We start from the raw sequence: 20,765 nt of genomic DNA on the forward strand, positions 1-20,765 counted from the left end.
TCGTGTGTCAGACAAGAATGAGACAAAAGTCGAGCAACAGAGGCCTTTCCTATGAAGCGAGTTCAACATACCCAGGGTATTTCCCCTTATCTGGATTAACACTGGTGATCAGGCTTAGCACTCACACAAAGTTGGTTATTAACTCATTAACTTAACCTCAGATATCCCCGGCTTGTTTCCATGAAAAGGGTGGTGTTAGCAATATCTAAACAATCTAAAAGGATGGCTTCATGGGTCATATGACTCTTCTTTCATAAAATAATCCCTATAAGTCTAGAGACATTAACAGTTGGTGATTAAAAATCAATAAGGAAGACTAAAATATAACAGTAGAAAGCACTCATGCTGTTTACGGACTAGCGACGAATGGTGCAGCAAATGTTGAATCTAATGTTTTAATAAACAGAACAGTAAAATAAACATTGCAGTTCCAGTAAATTATTTTTTAGTGAAGTTGCTTAAAGTGCTGTTGTTTATTTGTAAGGTGACATCAGCACATTAGAGTCTGAACATTTAAACTGGACTCACTAAAACACTGAAGCTTACCATCCCGCAGCCTGATAAAGGAGACATGGAAATCACATTAGCTTGTCTGCAGATCAAAGTGAAATCAATGTCATTGAACAGATATTTTAGGTGAACTACAATTTTAACTGATTTTTTTTTTAAACTGTGTTCTAGAAGCTGCAGTTCAAGCAGAGTAAAAACGACTCAGCAGAATAAAATCAAGTACAAAACATTTACAAACTCACCAAATTTCTATGTTCATTTATAAGCAAAATGTGGTTTTGAAATGCAAATCACTGCATTGTGGTTTTAGTTACAGTTTGAGCTTGAGCTCAAAGTTTGGATATTGAGCTTGTATAAATATATCTTGTCATACCTGGGTTGTAGGTGTCATGATGGTCTTAATTTTTCTCCCTTGTACTCCACCCTTCTTGGCATATATCTTTATAACATTTGCCAAATAACTATACAGCTGGGAGAAGAACTTCAACTGCAAATGGAGTGTCATAATTCTCTTGAATTCTGCACTCACCTACAAAAGGCAGAATAATAATCCAATAGACAAAACTCACTTTGGCTAATAATAAGGATACATTTATAACTGAGATTTACACAGCACATTTCAAAAACCCCAGGATACTTAAAAAAGGAAGACAACACAAATAATTAACTAAGGATTGTGTTGCCATTATTCAGTACGCATTTAAAGATCAGTCAAGTCTGTTCAATACACGTGAATGCATAATCCATTAGTTTCTTGTATATTACATATATTATATTACATTATATATTCCACATTCATATATGCCTATTCATAGCTGAATCATTAAATCCCATTTGGTCACAAGTTACTTCTATATAATATTCCAATGGAAGCAAAAATATTGATGTTTTTTCAAAGCCATTTAATGACCTCACACACATGGAAGAGAGCTGGACACCTCATTTTGAAATCAGTGATCATCGGTGCTTCATGTACTACCTCTTGCCTGAGAGCAAAGGTCTTCTCCATCATTGCAGCCACCCTGTGGTCATTGTTTTCTTTTCTTAACCTCTGATGTAACCTTATATTACATCTATGTGTGTTTTTAATGTCATTAGTCTTAGAGGCCCAACAAAGTAGTCTGCCAAAGAGTATTCATCGGCAAGTTCACCAAGTTCAGTCAACACAGTCTCTCTGCTTGGACATGCAGTCAGCTCAAAGGCTCTGAAATGTTCCCTGTAAGCCTTTTCACTATGAAACACAAGCTCTCCTGAACAATACAATACAGGTGGACTTCAGATGTACCAGGGAATGTCTTTGAAATAGTCTGAGCCATTTCTTCTTTCAAAACATCAACGGGAACTGTTGAGACATTTACGACCTGTAAAGGAATGTTTTTAATACTAGATGACCCAAATGATATGAATTAAAAATGACCACCTTACCTAAAATACCATTTGACAATTAAACATTTGTTATGTTTACAGGAGGGTACTGCAAGTCTCCAAGTTTATTAAGTAGAAAAATTAATTTAAAAAAAATTAAAAAACAGGAACAAATATCTGTTCATGTTTTGTCTTCCCTCCTCATTGTACTAAAAACACATCAATTGTACTATGGAACAGTTGCATCTTACAAACTTACAAATTTCAACAATCCACACAAAACACAACAGTTTCTGTGGTAAAGCCAAACTAGCTTGTGTGCAGAGTTTGAGTTATAAACAGTATCTACATTTTGAATAGCTAATTCTTTCATATTAGGATATCATGCTTGTGCTAGCATGAAATTCTGCTATATTGTTACACTAATGTGTTAGCTAGCTAGAGTGGTATAAACAGCCAGCTTTAAAAAACTAAACAAAAATGTGAATAAATAGAACTGAAAAGAATCGACAAACTGATGATACCTTTGCACAAAAAGTATTTTCATCAAGATGGATGAAGACAGAATGACTCTTACTTTTCCAAGATGATGGTGAAGCAAATCATGAGCTTTCCTGCCTCCTGTGGTTTAAAATCACGTGTGAACTTGTGATATCGCGAGTCTTGAAGGTAGCTAACCACTATTATCAGATTTTATCATGTCATATCAACAAGAATACATTTAAGAGGTGTTAAGTTGGTAAATTGCATGTAGATCTTATATGATTTTATTACATTCACCTTAGAGACATACATTTATTTTGTTCAACTTACATGTTCTAGTCCTGTAAATCCAATAACCTTGACTTCATCTACTTTTTCTCAGGCAGGTGTGAGCGAGAGTCTACAGCTTTCTACCCCCACGTCTAATCCCTTTACTTTCAGGGCCGTGACCACTTAATACTACACTGTATGGTTATATGGCATTTTAGTTCATATAAAGCATAACATTGAGACACTTCAAATGATTTCATCTCAACAGTATTCATGAGTTCTTTATGAAACTGTTCATTTTGAGTCTACGTTCATGCCTGTTTCCATCTGTTTCACACAGTGGAAGTGGCCTCAGTTTAGTGGTGATGTTGTAACTACGTTTGGTTAATGCCTCAACTCTGTGGTGTGCAGACAATCATAGACAACCAATTATTTATCTTTTGGAGATTATGTTTATTATGTGGATATGAACAGAATGTTCTGGTCTGGCAGACACATTATACAAGAACAGTAGGTTTTAGTAGCACAGAAGCTGAATGTCATTTCAAAATTCAAAAGAACAAATCAACTTGTAGCTCTTCTCATTAAATAGGCAGTAATTTAACATGCTTGTTTCATATAGCAGGCACAAAGATGTTAATACACAAAACTGTGTGTTGTGCTCAATAACCCACATCATATCTCATGAACTGCCAGATATTCAGCTCTGTTATTTATCTCCTATCTCTGAGAGGGGCTACTGAGCAAACACAGATCACAGGATGTAATAATATCAGGTTAAATGTATAAATGTTCACACTGTTACATTCAAGGTGAGATCAAATCTGCACACATTCAAACAGCAGGTCAGGAAACCTTTACAGCCACAGGAAAGAAAGACAAACATTGAAGAGTAACACGTGTAAAACTTTATCAGTAAACAAACTGGTATAAAAATCAATAATAAATAATCTTGACATGTTTAAACTGAAGAGTCTCCTTCATGGAGGAACAAGTTAAGGCTTTATAGATCAGAGGAAACATGTGACTCTGCAGCTCCATGTAACACATTTCTCTTTGGTTTCATAATAATATCAGATTATTCAGTCACTCAGTTCTAGCTGATAAATGGACCCTGAGCACTTTGTGTTGTGTTTGTGTTGTCAGTCAGTGTCTGTAATTATTGTGTAACATCTAAACATGAGGATCAGTCTGTGAGTCTGACCTCACAAACAGCTGAACCTGAAGATGAAACAAACTTATTTCTGTCGACATCAGAGACAAAGAAGATGTTTGTCACATAAAATGGTTTTTGTTGTTGAATATCACTGATCTTATTCTCAGATTTGTAACTTTTCTTTGTTTGAATGATGAAGTCCTGAATGTTCCACATATAAATAAGGCAAAAGTGTAAATAACACTGTTTAAGAACATAAACTCTTCCACTGAGATGAGCGACTAACCTGGAAGCTAAAACAAACTAATAACTAATACTGATGCACACAAAGCAAACAAACAAAAACAGGAACTTCAAATCTCTGAGAGCTGACTGATGTCCTCTGAATGTTTAATAACACTAAATGAAGTCTGGCTCAGCAGGAGACTCAGACTCCAGGAATTCAGCTGTAAAAAACTCACATTTCAAACAGACTGCAATTCAGCAGGTTGATGGTACGGATCCTGACTCTTTGTTTTTTCATGTTTTCTGTAGATCAAAAATCCACCAACAGCAGCAACAAGAAGAACAGCAGGAACACTCAGACCAACAATCAGTCCAACAGATCCATCCTCTGTGTCTCCTCCTGTCTGACCTGCAGGTGAGAAACAGGTGTGAGGTGTCAGCTGTCAGGTAGGTGATGAGTGAAGAACAGAACAGAATCCATTTCCTCTTCAAACTGCTGTCAGACATTATCTACTGCACTCTGATCACATCACTCAGACCAGCTGCTTTCTACAAAGTCTCAACAACAACATCTTTAGTGTTTTGGAGGAAGGAAGGTTCAGGGCTTAAGCAATCAACATCATGGGCTCATCAGATTAGAATGAAAATAAGCAGTCATCAATCATGTGCAGGTTTTGTTGTTTATTGTATAACGGGTAGAGGAAAGAAAGACACACATGGACTGCTCTCTCTAAAAAGGACATAAAGTACGATTTAAGTAACTCAAAATGATACATGAACTCAGGAGACTCAAAGAGAAACTCACCTCAGCTGCCGCCCCATGTGGGAGTGAAGGAAGAGTGAGGGGTAGGTGAGTGCAGTCCTTATATAAAGAGTGACAGGTGAGTGCAATTAAGGCCAAGCACCACACCCAATCAAAGGTGAGGAAAAGAAACAAGGTGCATCTGGTGAAGTGAATGTGCTAGAAGGTGAGCCTTTACAACATTTAGAAACAAACATCAACAACCAGGAAGCAGCTTCACCTCTGATCACACACACACTCAACTCTACTCACTCACCTGGTGGAACAACATGAAGGTAGGTGGTGTTGATGAGCTTAAACGGTTGTCTGACTTCCAGGATGACACGACACTCATATGCTCCAGTGTCATTAATCGTCACATTGTTCAGAATCAAAGACACGTCTCCATCCTTCATCTGTCTGTCCTCCAGATGCACCCGGTTCTTAAAAGATGGATGCTGGTCGTCTGGTTCAATTCGCTTATTCTTGTACAAAAGCACATATTCATCTCTCAGGTCAGCTCTGCTCCACTTTAAAACAATGATGGGGTTATTATTTGGAGCTCGACATGTCAGAGTGACGTCCTGTCCAGACTCAGCTGTGATGTTTTTCTGGTCTGAAAGAGGAAACAACACAGAACAGATTGAAGTGAGACGCTGGAACTGACTGCAGGTCAGATTTGAAAGAAGCCCTCCCACTCTCAGCTTCATACAGCAAAGGGACTGTTACTCATATAACAACCTTCTCCTCAGCTGATCATTCACTCACACACACACACACACACACACACACACACACACACACACACACACACACACACACACACACACACACACACACACACCACTGTTATCTCTGCCTCAGTGCTTTCTCAGATTTGCACTCTGACCAGCAACAACTCAGGGTTCTGTATCCTGAGGAGAAAGTTCTTGTCCAAGGAGACTTTAGCATGCAGGCTACAGGAGCCAGTGATCGATCCACAGACCTTCAAATGGATAAATGATCCTCTATCTCGTGAGCTACGAATTAGGAATGGCCATGCACCACCCACAGAAGAGAGAAAGAGCTCTGAGATCGTTGCAGTGAATTTCAACAGTAGTAAAAATGTAATAAAATGTAATGTATTAGTCTCAAAGAAGTCATCCATTACAGGATTAAAGGACGACAGGCCTGTCTCCCTGACATCTGTGGTCATGAAGTCCTTTGAGAGACTCGTGTTGAAACACCTGAAGGGCATCAAAGCCTCAGCTGGACACCCTGTAGTTTCCCTGCTGGGCAAACAGGTCAGCTGAGGATGCATCAGTATGGGACTGCAGTAAATCCTGCATCACCTCAACCAACCTGGGACATGCGCCAGTAATCTGTATCCAACAAAGTCATCCCAGACATCCTGCAGCAGAAGCTCACCCAACTTACTGTGCCCACCTCCACCTGTCAGAGGACTACCAGCTTCCTCAAGATTCAAATTTCAAGATTCAAGATTCACATCATGCACACAGACCATCAACAGTGGGCTTCACCAGAGGTGTGTTCTCTTGCCACTGGTCTTCTCTCTCTACACTAATGACTGCACCTCAGGAGAAGCATCTGTGAAACTCCTGAAGTTTGCAGATGACACCACTGTCACTGGTCTGACCGGGAACAATCAAGTTATCCTAAAGACAGTAGGTGGACCAGTTGCGTCCAGTCAAAGACTGTCAACACTCCACCTTCCAGCCTTTCAACAACTGTGAATCACTTCAGATTATTAGGATCCACCTTTTCAGAGGAACTAGTCCTTACACATATAAACCATTTTTATTAGTACCTAGTTGAATCAGCTCAATACTGCATGACTCAGCTCGACTCTTTTTCCATTACAATTGAGAACAGCTTAATAAACAATCATATGATCCCCTATGAGCAAGCACTGTGGTGACAGTGGGAAGGAAAAACTCCATTTTAACACGAAGAAACATCCAGCAGAACCAGGCTCGGGGAGGGGAACACATGTGCTGTGACCAAGGGGTGGAAGACAGGAATAATTGAGATATATGGACGGTTGGCAATTGGCCTATAATGAGCCAAGACAGCTGGGTCAGGAAGTTGCGTTTTTGAAGTAAAAGTTTACCAACTACCAGTTTGAAGGCCTGTGGCACATAGCTGATTATTACAGACAGGTTGATCGTGTTTAAGATTGAAACATTAATTCATGGTAAAAGTCATTAACCAGGTACTAAAAAGTGCCCGTTATCAGGTACTACCACACGATGGAAAACTAAAAACCACGCTGAGCCGACTACAGTAGGTAGAAATGGAAAAAAAAGGCTAATAGGCTATTAAAGAGAAGGCCAAACAGAGGTTGTTTTCCTGTGGTAACTCAGGAATTGCAGCGTCTCACAGTAAAATGCAAAAGCGTTTCAAAAAGAAGAGATTAATGCGACAGCAAATCATTCGTACACTTCCTGTATCGCTAAATTAGTTCACGGACTTTCCCGTCAGAATGCGTCATAGAGCAATTTTAGTGGCTACAACTTAACACGCTGCACACATAAGATGGTTTCTCCCAGCAGATAGTTTATATTTCACTTTAATGTGCTGTGTAAAAGAATCAGTAAACACTGGCGCTTCCTGCTGTTTTTAAACCGAAACTCTGAACCAGGAAATGTGTCCAGCATCTGTTAATGAGCTGATCTAGAGACTGACACCTTCATGAAAACACTGGAGTTAAATTCAACATAACTCGTTAAACCATTATTGAAAAAGATGCTCCAAGTTGTGGCATCTGAAGGTGCCACCGGGGATGCCAGTAACCGAGTCACTCTTTCATCATATTTATCTCAGAATAAAGTACCGGCCAGTTTAAACAGCAGCTTTACAGCATGTTTGACTTCATAATAACTAAATTTAACCTGCACAGACGAAGGCAACCAGACAAGTCCAAAACGCAATATATATTTTGGCAGCCATCACAGTTGGGGTAACGGGAACCAAGGGTTGATCAAACACTTCCGCATTATGTGTTGTGATGCGTTTCGTTGCACTCGGAAGGCTGAGTAAGACCCTTGCCACTCGCTCGCACTGTGAAGGTTTTCATTTACTACTTTGCAAGCTAGAGCCATTCATTGATCGATCAGTAGCAGAGCGGTGCAATGCTAGCCTTGTTGCAGGTAAAATCATGACTGCAGGTTGTTCATGTTAGAGTTTGGTCAGTGCTCTGTGCACGGATTATTTAGCAAGTGTAAAATACACCACAGTGGGAAACAGATTTAAAAGATTTAGTTTTATTACAGGTACATTTCCCGCCTCCATCTTGGATTGTAACTTGAGCTTCATGAAGCTGCTCTGACTTTCCCCGTTTGAAATACAGACTGAGGACGTGATCAATCTGAAAATTCCGACTGAGATCTGAGATCCATTTCTTCTTCGTCTAATTTGTCTTCTTCTTTGTGATGTGAATGGTTGTTGGCCAATCAGCTTACAGTACCAATGGTACTTTAGCGTTACCTACTGGAGTGACTGGAGAATAGCAGGAGGAAAATTTGTACGGTAAAAAACCCCAAAACGAAACAAAATTATATAAAAACAACTGAAAAACAAAACTGCCAGTCCTACCAAGAGGTTTGACACACGATTTCATTTATTATATTTTCTTTATCTTTACTACTTACCTAATACAAACAGACATCAAATATATGAAGCAAGATATATGGAATTATGTGGCAAAGAATAAGAGAGAATAAGAACTCTAAATATGTTTTATATTTTAGATTACACTAAGTAGCTACCTTTTGCTTTGCAGAGAAATTTCAGTCTGCCTTTAAGCCACGGCACAGCACTGAAACGGCCTTGCTTAGAGTTCTCAATGACCTATTTGTAAGCACTGACTCTGGACGCTCTGTGGTCTTGGTTTTATTGGACCTTTCCTCTGCTTTTGATATGGTTGATCATAACATTCTTCTACTAAGACTTGAGCATACTGTGGGTATAAGAGGCACTGCCCTCAACTGGTTTAAATCTTATCTTGCTGACAGGTCTTTTTCGGTTAATTTGGGCAACTTCTCATCTTCCTCGGTACCTGTACGCTGTGGTGTGCCTCAAGGATCTGTATTAGGCCCTATTCTCTTTTCACTATATCTGCTCCCTCTTGGAGCAATTTTTGAGAAGTATAATATTGCCTTTCATTGCTATGCTGATGATATACAGATTTATTTTGAGATTACTGACGATCTTGCTATGTCTTTTCACTATTTTCGTGAATGCTTGCGTGAGGTTAAAGGTTGGTTCAAGAGTAATTCTCTTGTCCTGAACGAAAAGAAAACGGAGATCGTGGTGTTTGATAGTAAAATCCCCCGCGACCAACTGTGTGCTGCTCTGATGCCTTTTGCTAGCTCTCCCTCTGACTATGCCAGTAATTTGGATACTGGATAGCTCGCTTAAATTTGACAAGCAAGTGTCGGCTGTTGCAAGGTCTAGTTTTAATCAGCTGCGCCTCATTTCTAAGGCTAAGCGCTATATTCCGCACATTGATCTGGAAAAACTCATTCACGCATTCGTGACTTCCAGGTTGGACTACTGCAACTCTCTTTACATTGGCCTTTCCTCCACCCTTCTCGTTAGATTTCAGACTGTCCAGAATGCGGCGGCACACCTTTTGACAGGAAGCAGGAAGTTTTCTTCCATCACTCCTGTTCTTGCTGGCTTGCACTGGCTTCCAATTAAATACCGTATTCAATTTAAAATATTACTTTTCACCTACAAAACCATTAATAACTTGGCGCCGAGCTACCTCAATGAGCTTCTCAGGTTACACACTCCTGTCAGAGCACTTAGATGTGCTACCCAAATTCTTCTGGAGCAACCTCGTTCTCGGCTGAAGTCTCGCGGTGACCGCGCGTTTGCTGTAGCTGCCCCAGTCTTATGGAACAACCTTCCTGTCACTATCTGGGCGTCTGACTCTATGCCACTGTTTAAATCACGGCTTAAGACTTATTTGTTTAATCTTGCCTTTCCACCTAGTTAACACTTGGTGTGCACTGGTACATTTTTTATGCTTGTGAACTACTTTTATATCTTATGATTGTCAAGGTTTTTATAATTGATACGTGCCAGGTCCTTTCTCTTTTCCTTCCCATCTCCCTTTTCCTATTTTATTTTTGTCAAGCACCTTGGTATACCCTTGGTTTTTTAGTGTGCTTTATAAATAAAGTTTATTATTATTATTATTATCATTATTTTGCTTTACTGACAGCACCATAAACCATTGGCCTTCTCTCAGTCAGCGAGCTTATTAATGATGTAGTCACCTGTAGTCACCTCCATCATTACTTTAAGAACTGAAGGTCAGTCAGTCTGGAAAATTGCTAAAAGTTTGAATGTTTCCCCAAGTGCAGTTACAAAAAAACATCAAGTGCTACGATGAAACTGGCTCACATGAGGACGGCACCAGGAAAGAAGACCAAGAGTCACCTCTGCTACTCAGGATAAATTCATCTGAGCCACCAGCCTCAAAAATCACAAGTTAACAGCACCTCAGATCAGAGCCCAGATAAATGTCACATAGAGCTCCAGTAGCAGACACATCTCTACGTCATTTCTTCAGAGAAGACTGGTGAATCAGGCCTTTATGTTCAAATAGCTGCTAAGAAACCACGACTAAGGAAAAGCAACAAGGAAAAGAGATTTGTTTGGGCCAAGAAACTCAAGGAATCTCAAGGCTCATGCTGTCATCACACAAGTTTTGGGGTTATTATTACAAGTTGCGTTTAACATCGCTCTTTAACCCATTATTGAAAAAGCTGCTGTAAGTTGTGGGATCTGAAGATGCTGCCGGGGATGCCAGTAACTGAGTCAGTCTTAAACCAACCGATACTTTCCTCTGTTACAAACAGGATGAAAAGTAGCACATTTAAAACATGTTTGACTTTATAACAACTAAATCTAACCTGCACAATTAGAACCAGCAAAGTCCAGTAAAATGGTAGATATATTTCAGCAGCCATCACAGGTAACGGGAAATCAAGTTTGATAAAAACACTTCCGCAATAGCTGTTGTGATGCATATTGACCTTCTTTTTTTCTTCGTCATCTACGTTGTCTTTGTCTTGTACGTTGCTGCCTACTGGACGGGAGTGTGATCGGAGAACATAAACAGCAGGGTGTAAGATGCTAGCAGGCATGGCATACGTGGAACACCATAACCAAGTGGCCGGTGTCATGCCAAGGTAAGCATCCCCGACAGAATCTGTTTCCCCTGAGTCAGGAGCAGGATCTGGCCAATAAGAGCGGACCCAGTTGACTCCACCTCCTTTCCAACAACTAGACACGGAAGTAGTGATGTTTCACATTAGTGAAAGTATTGTTCCATTACCGTTCAGTTTACGGGTTACAATAGCAAATGATTTATTTATTATTCTAACGTGTTATTGGATGGGATTATTTTAATGAACCAAGGACATTTTGTCTGATATTATTTGTATCCCACCGTAACTTTACTGTATAAAGAATTAACATCTCCAAAATTTCAGGAGTAGTTATTCATTATAAGAAGTATTTGTAAACTAATAATTAAGAATATGGGATACTTTGTCCGTGATTTGGAAAGCCCAGTGCGTGCTTGCGACACAAGGGAAACATATTCTGTCGGGGAAACTTAACTTGGCACAACTCCCACATAAACAAACATCTGTCCTAAGTATGGCCTGAAAATCCCGAGGTCAAATTGGGACATACCCCGTGGTTGAGAATCCTGGGGGGTTTCCAGATAAAGACAGACAAACTGGTGATGGCTAACCACCTGGACATAGTGGTGGTTGACAAACAGAGGAAGACAGTCGTAGTGGTAGATGTATGAGTGAGGGCAACATCAGGAAGAGGGAACGCAAGAAGCTCGAGACATACCAAGGGCCCAGAGAAGAGCTTTATAAGATGTGGAGGGTGAAGGTCCCAGTGGTGATCGGTGTGCTCAGAGGAGTAACTCCTATACTGCAGAGTGAGTGATTCCAGAGGATCCCAGGAGCAACATCGGAGATCTCTGTCCACGAGAGCGCAGTTCTAAGAACACTTGAGATACTACTCAGGACGCTCAAGCTCCCAGGCCTGTGGTGGAGGACCCGGCCTTAAAGAGAAATACTGCCCGCTTGATGTGGGTTGCATAGCCTTGTGTTGGAGAGGAAGGTCACCAAAAATGTTCAGATTGAGTTTCAGTGGAGAGATGTTTAAAGTTATTTTTAGCCTTTTTGGGAAAACATTGTTACATGCCTGTGGGGAAACTTCTATTGGTTTCTTCCACCTTATGCTGATACTCTGTGTGTGTGTGTGTGTGTGTGTGTGTGTGTGTGTGTGTGTGTGTGTGTGTGTAATATTGTTTTGTATTAGCATTAAAGCTGGTGAACTGACTGCATGTCTAAGGCTTATGACCTATTTAAATAGTGCCACCTACAGGTCACATATATATATTTTCTGCACTTTATTTTTGTGGCAGCTGCACATTTGAGCTCTGAATCTTCACCGTAGAAACATTTAAACACTGAGGTTTAGTCATCAGTGTGTTCAAGTCTGTAGTGATGGGAAGTTCGGCTCTTTTCAGAGAGCTGGTTCTTTTGGCTCCCAAATGGCTCTTAATTTATTATCTTCTGTAGTCTCATATTTTAGCTTTACTTGGCAAATATGAATGCTTTGCGAGTTGATAACCACTTTTGCATTCAGGTTTTTTTTATGAGAAGCCTTTTAATTGCCTAATTTGTTCTGTTACAAAAGCAGGCATTCTTACTTAAGTTTACTATTTTAATCAAACTTTTACTTTTAATTCAACACAAAAACAAAACACTGTAAACAAATCAATAGAGCAGAAACAGAACCAAACTCAGCAGCCAAACAGTATGTCCTCAATGCAGATTGACACTCAGAAAAATCAAATTCCTGCTTCGTTTATGGGTATCAGTCATATTTATGTGTTTTTGTGACGCATTTGCACTCTCCTCACCGCTGTTTGCCGTCTCACTCACGGGCTGAGGGGTAGTGATGTGCACAGTGATCCTGAAATATTAATACTTCCATTACCAAAGTTTGATGTTGCAGTATCAGTTCCCATATGAAAATATCAATATCTAATTTAGGTAAACTCTGAGTAAGATCGGCAATTAGAGGGATAGTCGGTAATACCCTGTTAACAGGAACTACAATCACCTTCCGCCTCTCCTTCATGTGCGTGCTACGGCTCCACAAGAGTGTGAGCCAATGAAGCACAAGACATCAGACCACAAAACACACAATCTTGATTTTGTTCACAGATCATAACTGTATTTGCGTTCAGCATAGAAATTATGCTGTGTGTGATGTATGTGGGACGACAGTTAAACATCAAACCTTGTTAAAAAAAAGTGGGGAGTCTGCTCTTCTGATTCACTACAAACCATCGGCTCTTAGAGACGATGGTTTTGCTCATGACACATCACTACAAGTCTGACTCTGTCCTGCAGCCTAACAAAGGTAGAACGAATATCACTTTAGTTTGTGGACTGATTAAAGTGAAATTTGTCAGTAACTCCTGCAAATGCAACAGTTTATAATCTACACACTCATCTTCAAGAAGAACAGGTACTCATTCATTACCTAGCTCTTTGCGGTTTAAGAAATTTTAAAGTGTTTGTGTTAATTTTATATTTTTTCCTGATCTGTAAGATGCTTCGCTCTGTTTGATCTGGGACACATTTGCTCCTGGTCAGTGCTCTGTGTTTGTCTCATTTAGTGAGACACAAGCATCACAGTAGAGATCACAAGTTTTACTGATGTTTATGTCACCACTCCTTTCCTGGACTGTGAACTCTGGTTGGCTGCAGGTGCTCTGACATTCAAGTCCAAAATCCAAGTTGAGGGAGTGTTTCATTTAAGTTCAAAGTAGGAACTTATATTTACGTATACGTATTTGGGAATGCAACACAACCAGGATGCTCATATAGTGGTAAATGTAATGTTTCAGTCATTTGTTATCAGTGATGATAGTTGTTACTTTATAATACACTTTATTACAAATTATATATTCAGACACTGAAATGTGTGAAACAAATAATTTTACTGAAACTTAAAATAAGTCAAACAATTTCATATTGAGTCTGTGTGATTTTATTATCAGGTGATAAACAAGGTTTATTAGATTAATATTTCGGGAGATGCAATTCCCCACATGACATCATCTTTTTTTTTTCTTTTTTCCGAGTGTTATCACGACTTATTCTGCCACATTTAGCACCTGTAAATCCTACTGCTAACACGAGTGATTGAAAAAGAAAAATAACTATTTTATAGAGCAAGAAAGAGCAAGAAAATCAAGATTTCTAAAGGGAACATTTATTTTATTGTATTAGTATTTTCCACAAATGTTTCAAATATATATATTTTCTCATGCGAGAAATGCGAGTCAGACCCTGTATTTTTTTTAATAGTGGTGGAACTGAGTTAATTTTTTTTGTTTTCTTTAGTCTGCTTATTATCTTTGCAAAACAAACAAAGTGTAGCCTGAATGTTATACTGCGTCAGTCAGACTATAAGACTTCATCTCAGATGAAGAAGCGTCTCTTCCACGGTAACACGCTTATCTTGATGTGAGCTTTCTACTCAGGGTTTTTTCTTCCAGTCCAGAGCAGAAATGTTTTAGTTAATAAACTGGCTGTTGTTTTTTTCTCACAATTTTAATTATAAACTAGATATATTTCTACTAATGAAATTAGTTTGCTAACAGTAACAGGGGTGAGTCAGTGAATGAGTCAGTTGGGCTTGTGAATCATGATTCACAAGTCAGTAAAGTGATTCTTGACAAGACAAAAACTGAACCAACTCTAATAAACTAAACTAAAACACAGAAACTCACTCTTAAAGAGACCATAAACACAAAACAAGAATCATAATCTCACTGGAGGATTATCAGAAACATGTTCATCATGAGAAAAGAGGTGAAAACACAAAGGTCAAAATGGCGTCACTGTATAAAATGTATATTGTACTATGGAGGACGCAGCATTTAGCTGTAGCCTCCATCAAACCACAGCTGATCTGAAGAACTTTGTCCACCTTTCATTGTCTTTAAGTTGTGTTGGAGCCACAGAGAGCAAATCTTTGTTCTTTATGGAGAACCAGTGAGGCTGTTTGGACTTTCCTATGAAACATCAGTGCAGGAGTCTCTCAGTACATCTGTTTACAGTGAGGACGAAGAAGCAGCAGAAACACACACAGAGAAAACATGTAGAGACAGGCAGCAGCAAATAATCTGCAGAGAACTCGTCTGTCTGCTGCAGACTTGTTGTAAGTCACAGATCAGATTAAATGGTAAATGGCCTGTATTTATATAGCGCTTTTACTAGTCCTTAAGGACCCCAAAGCACTTTACACATCCAGTCATCCACACACACATTCACACACTGGTGATGGCAAGCTACAATGTAGCCACAGCCACCCTGGGGCGCACTGACAGAGGCGAGGCTGCCGAACACTGGCGCCACCGGGCCCTCTGACCACCGCCAGTAGGCAACGGGTGAAGTGTCTTGCCCAAGGACACAACGACCGAGTGTCCGAGCCGGGGCTCGAACCGGCAACCTTTTGATTACAAGGCGAACTCCCAACTCTTGAGCCACGATCGCCCCAGATCTAAGATTACTTAGAAACAAAAGTGTTTTTAAGACTTACTGTTTTGCAGGGATCACTTGAAGAGTCCTCTGATCATCAGGATTGAACGTTTATCCATTGAAAGATTAAAAAAAAAAAGGTGTGAGGTCTGTTTTTTCAGTGGTAAAAAGAAACCTGCTGTTTAATTACACTCAAAAGGTTTTACAAAAGTCAATTGTTCATTAATCTAAAGATAAAATAAAAAAGTTAAATCTCTGTGGGTAAAGCTACCTCTGTACCAAGCAGCCACAGACCTGTATTAACCTGTATCAGCCTGTTTTACACAACACACCCTGCACCTGTGTGACATCAGTGCCATCACCTTAGCAACCACATTCCTATCTCCACTGTTTGTTCCATATATGGAACTAATGCACACCTGCAGGGGCAAAGTAACAAAGTAACAGCCTATGGATCCAGATAAACTTGGTATTATGATTGAAAATAAAATTTAATTCTACTTCCTGTACAACATGCTGAGAGCAGAGATTTAAAATATATGTTACATTCAAGAAGTAAAAAAACAGATGTCATGAATCAAAGCAGTTATGAACAAAAGCTCAAACAACAAAAATAAAAAACAGTAGCACTTTCTATTACAGCTCTGTAATAAAGTGGCAATAGTACCAAGGTTGAAATAGAACGTAATGATGCTAATAATAGGTTATTACTAGTCAATTACTGTAATAACCAGTTAGTATTCATGTAATATCATTGTAGCAACAGTGGTTACAGTTGAGTAATAGTGCACTGAAATTTATGTAACTGCATAATAAGGGCCCAAAAACCTTCTTTAGCTCGATGGCTCTCTTCATTGTAGGAGTCCGTCATCCAGTTCAGGGGATAACACCACAACACTCACCAACCACTTTGCAGCCACAGCAATGAAGGTGCAGAGCATGGTCCAGATCATGGATCAGACTCAATGCCCCAATCCTATTGCTATTGAAGTTCTGCTGCAGTTGGGAGTTGAAAATACCACAGACTAGGACCTCTGCCAGGTATTCTCAGCTCACCCTCACCATATGTTTAGGAATACAAGGTCTGTCTGGCATCCTCCCTGCAATCTGAATACCACTTGAGTTTAGAGCTGGCAAACTGTTTCTCCCAGTCACACATTTTACATTAACACCATCCTCACACATGTTTATATATGGCCACTAGAGGGAGCTGTTGGACTTTAAATGCCTCACAATGGTATTTCAATTCAATTCAATTTTATTTATATAGCGCCAAATCACAACAAAAGTCGCCTCAAGGTGCTTCATAGATACAGAGAAAAACCCAACAATCATATGACCCCCTATGAGCAAGCACTTTGGCGACAGTGGGAAGGAAAAACTCCCTTTTAACAGGAAGAAACCTCCGGCAGAACCAGGCTCAGGGAGGGGCGGGGCCATCTGCTGTGACTGGTTGGGGTGAGAGAAGGAAGACAGGATAAAGACATGCTGTGGAAGAGAGACAGAGGTTAATAACAGATATGATTCAATGCAGAGAGGTCTGTTAATACATAGTGAGTGAGAAAGGTGACTGGAAAGGAAAAACTCAATGCATCATGGGAATCCCCGGCAGCCTACGTCTATTGCAGCATAACTAAGGGAGGATTCAGGGTCACCTGGTCCAGCCCTAACTATATGCTTTAGCAAAAAGGAAAGTTTGAAGCCTAATCTTAAAAGTAGAGATAGTGTCTGTCTCCTGAATCCAAACTGGAAGCTGGTTCCACAGAAGAGGGGCCTGAAAACTGAAGGCTCTGCCTCCCATTGTCCTCAGACACCGTGAAAACTGAAGAAACACAAAGTTTACAACATGAATGTTTTGAGCTTATCAGTCTCTCATATCAGTGTCCATGAACAGTCTTGTGCAAGCAGAACAGAAAAAATGCACAATAATGGATATCACAAAAATGTCCTCTCATTACCAGTGTAGAACACGTATGCAACATTATACAAACAATATACATGAAACCATACCGTGTGTGCCTCTTGGACCACATGCAGAATAACATTAACGTTGAGGCTGTAGATGCATCTGTAGCCATGTATCCATGCTAGCTCCACAATGCCATGGTTGTGCTCTCAACCAAACTCTGGTCATGTGACAATTGCAAACTTTACCTCATACAAACTTTACAGCACTTTACATATTTAACAAACCCATATTTTGTAATCACATATTTTAGACATGTTTTTAATTAATTAATGTTAAACTTTTATCATCTTATCTTATAAATAAATGAACTAAATTAAGCATGAATCTATCACAGAAACATGAAATAACCAACTTTATTTTAACTGTCTATTTTAACTATGATTTATGAAATCTGTAAATAATTTGAATAAATCTAGGAATTTACAGAACCAAACAGTACTTAATTGTGACAAACTTGCAAGTCAATCCTAATACTTTAACCATCCCATACACATTTACAGAAGCTCAACTGGAACATTCTAGTTACTTTCTATTAGGACCACTAATTTATGTATAGGGCGTTCAAGAGTGGATGGTTTATTGAGCCTTTCACCCTCTTTTGATAGTTTTCTATTTCCTAGTTGTATTCTGGCTTTCCGAACCAGACCATCATCTTTGCAAACATCCAGTACTGGATGTTTGCAAAGATGATGGTCTGGTCTGTCTTCTGGAGATTCAGCACCAGGTTGTTGTGGCTGCACCAGGACACCAGACGTTCAACCTCCATCCTGTAGGCAGACTCATCCCCGTCCGAGATGAGTCCAATAACGGTGGTGTCATCTGCAAACTTGATTAGCTTGACAGACTGATGGGTGGAGGTGCAGCAGTTAGTGTACAGGGAGAAGAGCAGAGGAGAAAGAACACAGCCCTGAGGGGAGCCGGTGCTGATGGTCCGGGAGTCCGAGACATTCTTTCCCAGCCTCACATGCTGCTTCCTGTCCGTCAGGAAGTCAGTGATCCACCGGCAGATGGGATCAGGCACATTCATCTGGGAAAGCTTGCCTCGGAGATGGTCTGGAAGGATGGTGTTGAAGGCAGAGCTGAAGTCCACAAACAGGATCCTGGCGTAGGTTCCTGGGGAGTCCAGATGCTGCAGTGTAGAGTTGACCTGACTTTTAAAAAATAACTGGAAAAAAGCACTATGCTGCTAAAAGATGAAAAATAGATATTTGCAAAATTCTGCCTAAATATGTATTTTACCTGGTTAATGTGTGTGGCGGGGCTGCAGGGGAGGCGGACACACCTTAGCGGCACCCGTAATCATGCTTTGCCGCCTTAACATCTGTGCTATTTATGCTGTTGTGTTGGTGTGTGTCGAGCTGTGAGCTTTAACACCAGCTGTATGCGTACCGCAACCGTGTGTGAAAAGTGGTCAATAAAGAGATGCTGAAAAGCCTGTTCATGCAAACATTGTCAGGTCTGCCGTGTAGTGATGGGTCGTTCGCGAACGAAATGGCTCTTAGATCCGCCTCTTTGACGTGAACGACGCGAGCCTTATCGCGAGCCGTCACGTGGGTTTTTTTTTTCTTTCTCTCACCCTCTCTCTCGCACTTTTTTTCCGCTTCACTCCGCAGGCGAGCCTTGTGCTTTACGCTGGGCAGAGGGGGGAGGGGCGGTAGTTACACTCAGCACAGGAACAGAGCAGGAGAGAGAGAGAGAGAAAGAGAGCCAGGGACAATAACGTCACATTAGAAAGGTATAGTAATCATCCACAACTATTTTCAGTTGCAGATGATAAAGGATTCAGAAAGTTTATTCATGCAGGCTCATATGACAGAGAATATGCATGTTGTTTTTGTTTTCATATTTTAATTTATATTTAATTGTGTTGTGGTTTGCAGTGTTTTGTGTTGTTTCACTTTAAATTTGTAAAAGGAAAAAGCTGAACATTTAATTAGTTAAAAGTTGAAATGTGAATAGTTGATTTTTGTATTATGATTTATTTATTACATTTTATGTGGAGTGAATAAATAAAAGTATATTTACGGTGGCCCCTACAGACAAAGCACATACAAACTTCAAATCACGTACGAACTCTGAAGCACGTACAAACCCTGAAGCACGCACAAACTCCAAAACACGTAAAAACACGTAAAAACTCAGAAGCACATAAAAACTCAAAACACGTACAAAAGACAACAGAAGTGCTCCAGGATGCTGGGCGCAGTGTTGAGCTTTTGTTACCTAGTGGCTACACAAGCCAGCAAGTACCAACGACCAGATTTGGTGTGTTGTAATAACATGTAAATGAACTTTGTTTTTAAATTGTTTGAATATATATGAGTGCCTGTGTATAAATACACAAACAATACACATATGCTTTCATGCTTTTGTAACGATGTAAAAGAATGGATATGGTTTTGTTGTTGTTAAATTCCTGTTAAACTTGGGATCGCAACCATGGGTTTATTTTGGAACTTTTATTTTGAAAATCCGCAGCGGAAGTCTGCTACTGGTAAACGGGCTACCCCCTAAGCCTATCGTTAGTAGCAATGAAGCTTTCGCTGTGGTAAGTTCCTCTCCGTCCGCTCTCACAGAGCATGAGTTTAAAACATATTTGAAAATCCTCATTGAAGCTAATATGACAGTGCACTAACTGCATGAACTGCCCATACGGTAGTATTTGAGTAGATTTCAGGTTTATGACCGTGTTTTGTAATTAATAGATTAGACGGTAGGAAAAATGGACACGTGGAGCTAGCGGCTAACAGCTAGAGGAGGCTGTCGTGTCTAATAATTTTGAAACTTCTCTCAATAGTTTGGGCGGAATCCTGTTGCTGAAACCCATGGTTATTCATGTCCCATGTTATTGCAGGTATGTGTACTTTGAAACATGTATATGGTTGAGCTGCAGGCTAATTCTGTTTAAGACATATTGCTTATTAAGTTTGCCCAGTAGATGGCAGCATTGTTCCATTTACTATTGTACGTAAAAGGTAATTTTGGCTTTGGTTCATTTATATTTACATGAATGTGCATTTAAGTGAATTAATTTTTCTTTTGTTATCTAAACCACAACGCAGTAATGTTTCTATTTTATTTTCCGTGATAAGTATTGTTGCCATTTTATTTTTCAATCAATATTTGTTTTTATTTATTTGGGAAAACTAAGAGTTCCACTATACGATCATAAGCCTATAGTTAGTAGCAATGAAGCTTTCGCTGTGTTTGGGCGGAATCCTGTTGCTGAAACCCATGGTTATTCATGTCCCATGTTATTGCAGGGGAATAAATCACGCCTGAGCTCTACCCACTTCGAGTCCAGAGAGTTTTATTCACACAGCGCTGGAAAGAGAAGCTGACCAGGGGTTACATTGGTGCCGTGAGCCGTCAATCGAGTGTTTGGACGGTGGACTCCTCTCAGCAACG

At 39.9% G+C, this 20,765-nt stretch overlaps 2 protein-coding genes across 4 annotated transcripts in view; both read right to left on the bottom strand.

Annotated features, from left to right (window-relative positions):
• LOC120728292 (programmed cell death 1 ligand 1-like) overlaps positions 1–8,465 on the bottom strand; it is a 28,193-nt gene extending 19,728 nt beyond the window's left edge. The window contains exons 1-3 of one of the 3 annotated variants that reach the window (XR_005694690.1): positions 7,682–8,453; positions 5,068–5,406; positions 3,850–4,418 (exon numbers count right to left, since the gene is read on the bottom strand). Coding sequence is in view for 2 of the 3 variants with exons in the window: in XM_040023089.1 (XP_039879023.1) it covers positions 4,249–4,418; positions 5,068–5,406; positions 7,682–7,739 (567 nt within the window). In the remaining variant the exon portion in view is untranslated. Of the gene's footprint in view, positions 1–3,646; positions 4,419–4,484; positions 4,872–5,067; positions 5,407–7,681 lie in introns of those variants that run through there. The other 2 variants (XM_040023089.1, XM_040023090.1) reach the window with 2 other exon arrangements.
• The window catches only part of LOC120728290 (programmed cell death 1 ligand 1-like), a 35,546-nt gene extending 19,728 nt beyond the window's left edge, over positions 1–15,818 (bottom strand). The window contains exon 1 of the transcript XR_005694689.1: positions 15,450–15,818. The gene's annotated coding sequence lies outside the window, so the exon portion shown is untranslated. The remainder of the gene's footprint in view (positions 1–15,449) is intronic.
• Positions 15,819–20,765: the final 4,947 nt, after the last annotated feature.

The sequence above is a fragment of the Simochromis diagramma genome, unplaced genomic scaffold (assembly GCF_900408965.1).
Source record: "Simochromis diagramma unplaced genomic scaffold, fSimDia1.1 OVJJ01000341.1, whole genome shotgun sequence".
Taxonomy (NCBI): domain Eukaryota; kingdom Metazoa; phylum Chordata; class Actinopteri; order Cichliformes; family Cichlidae; genus Simochromis; species Simochromis diagramma.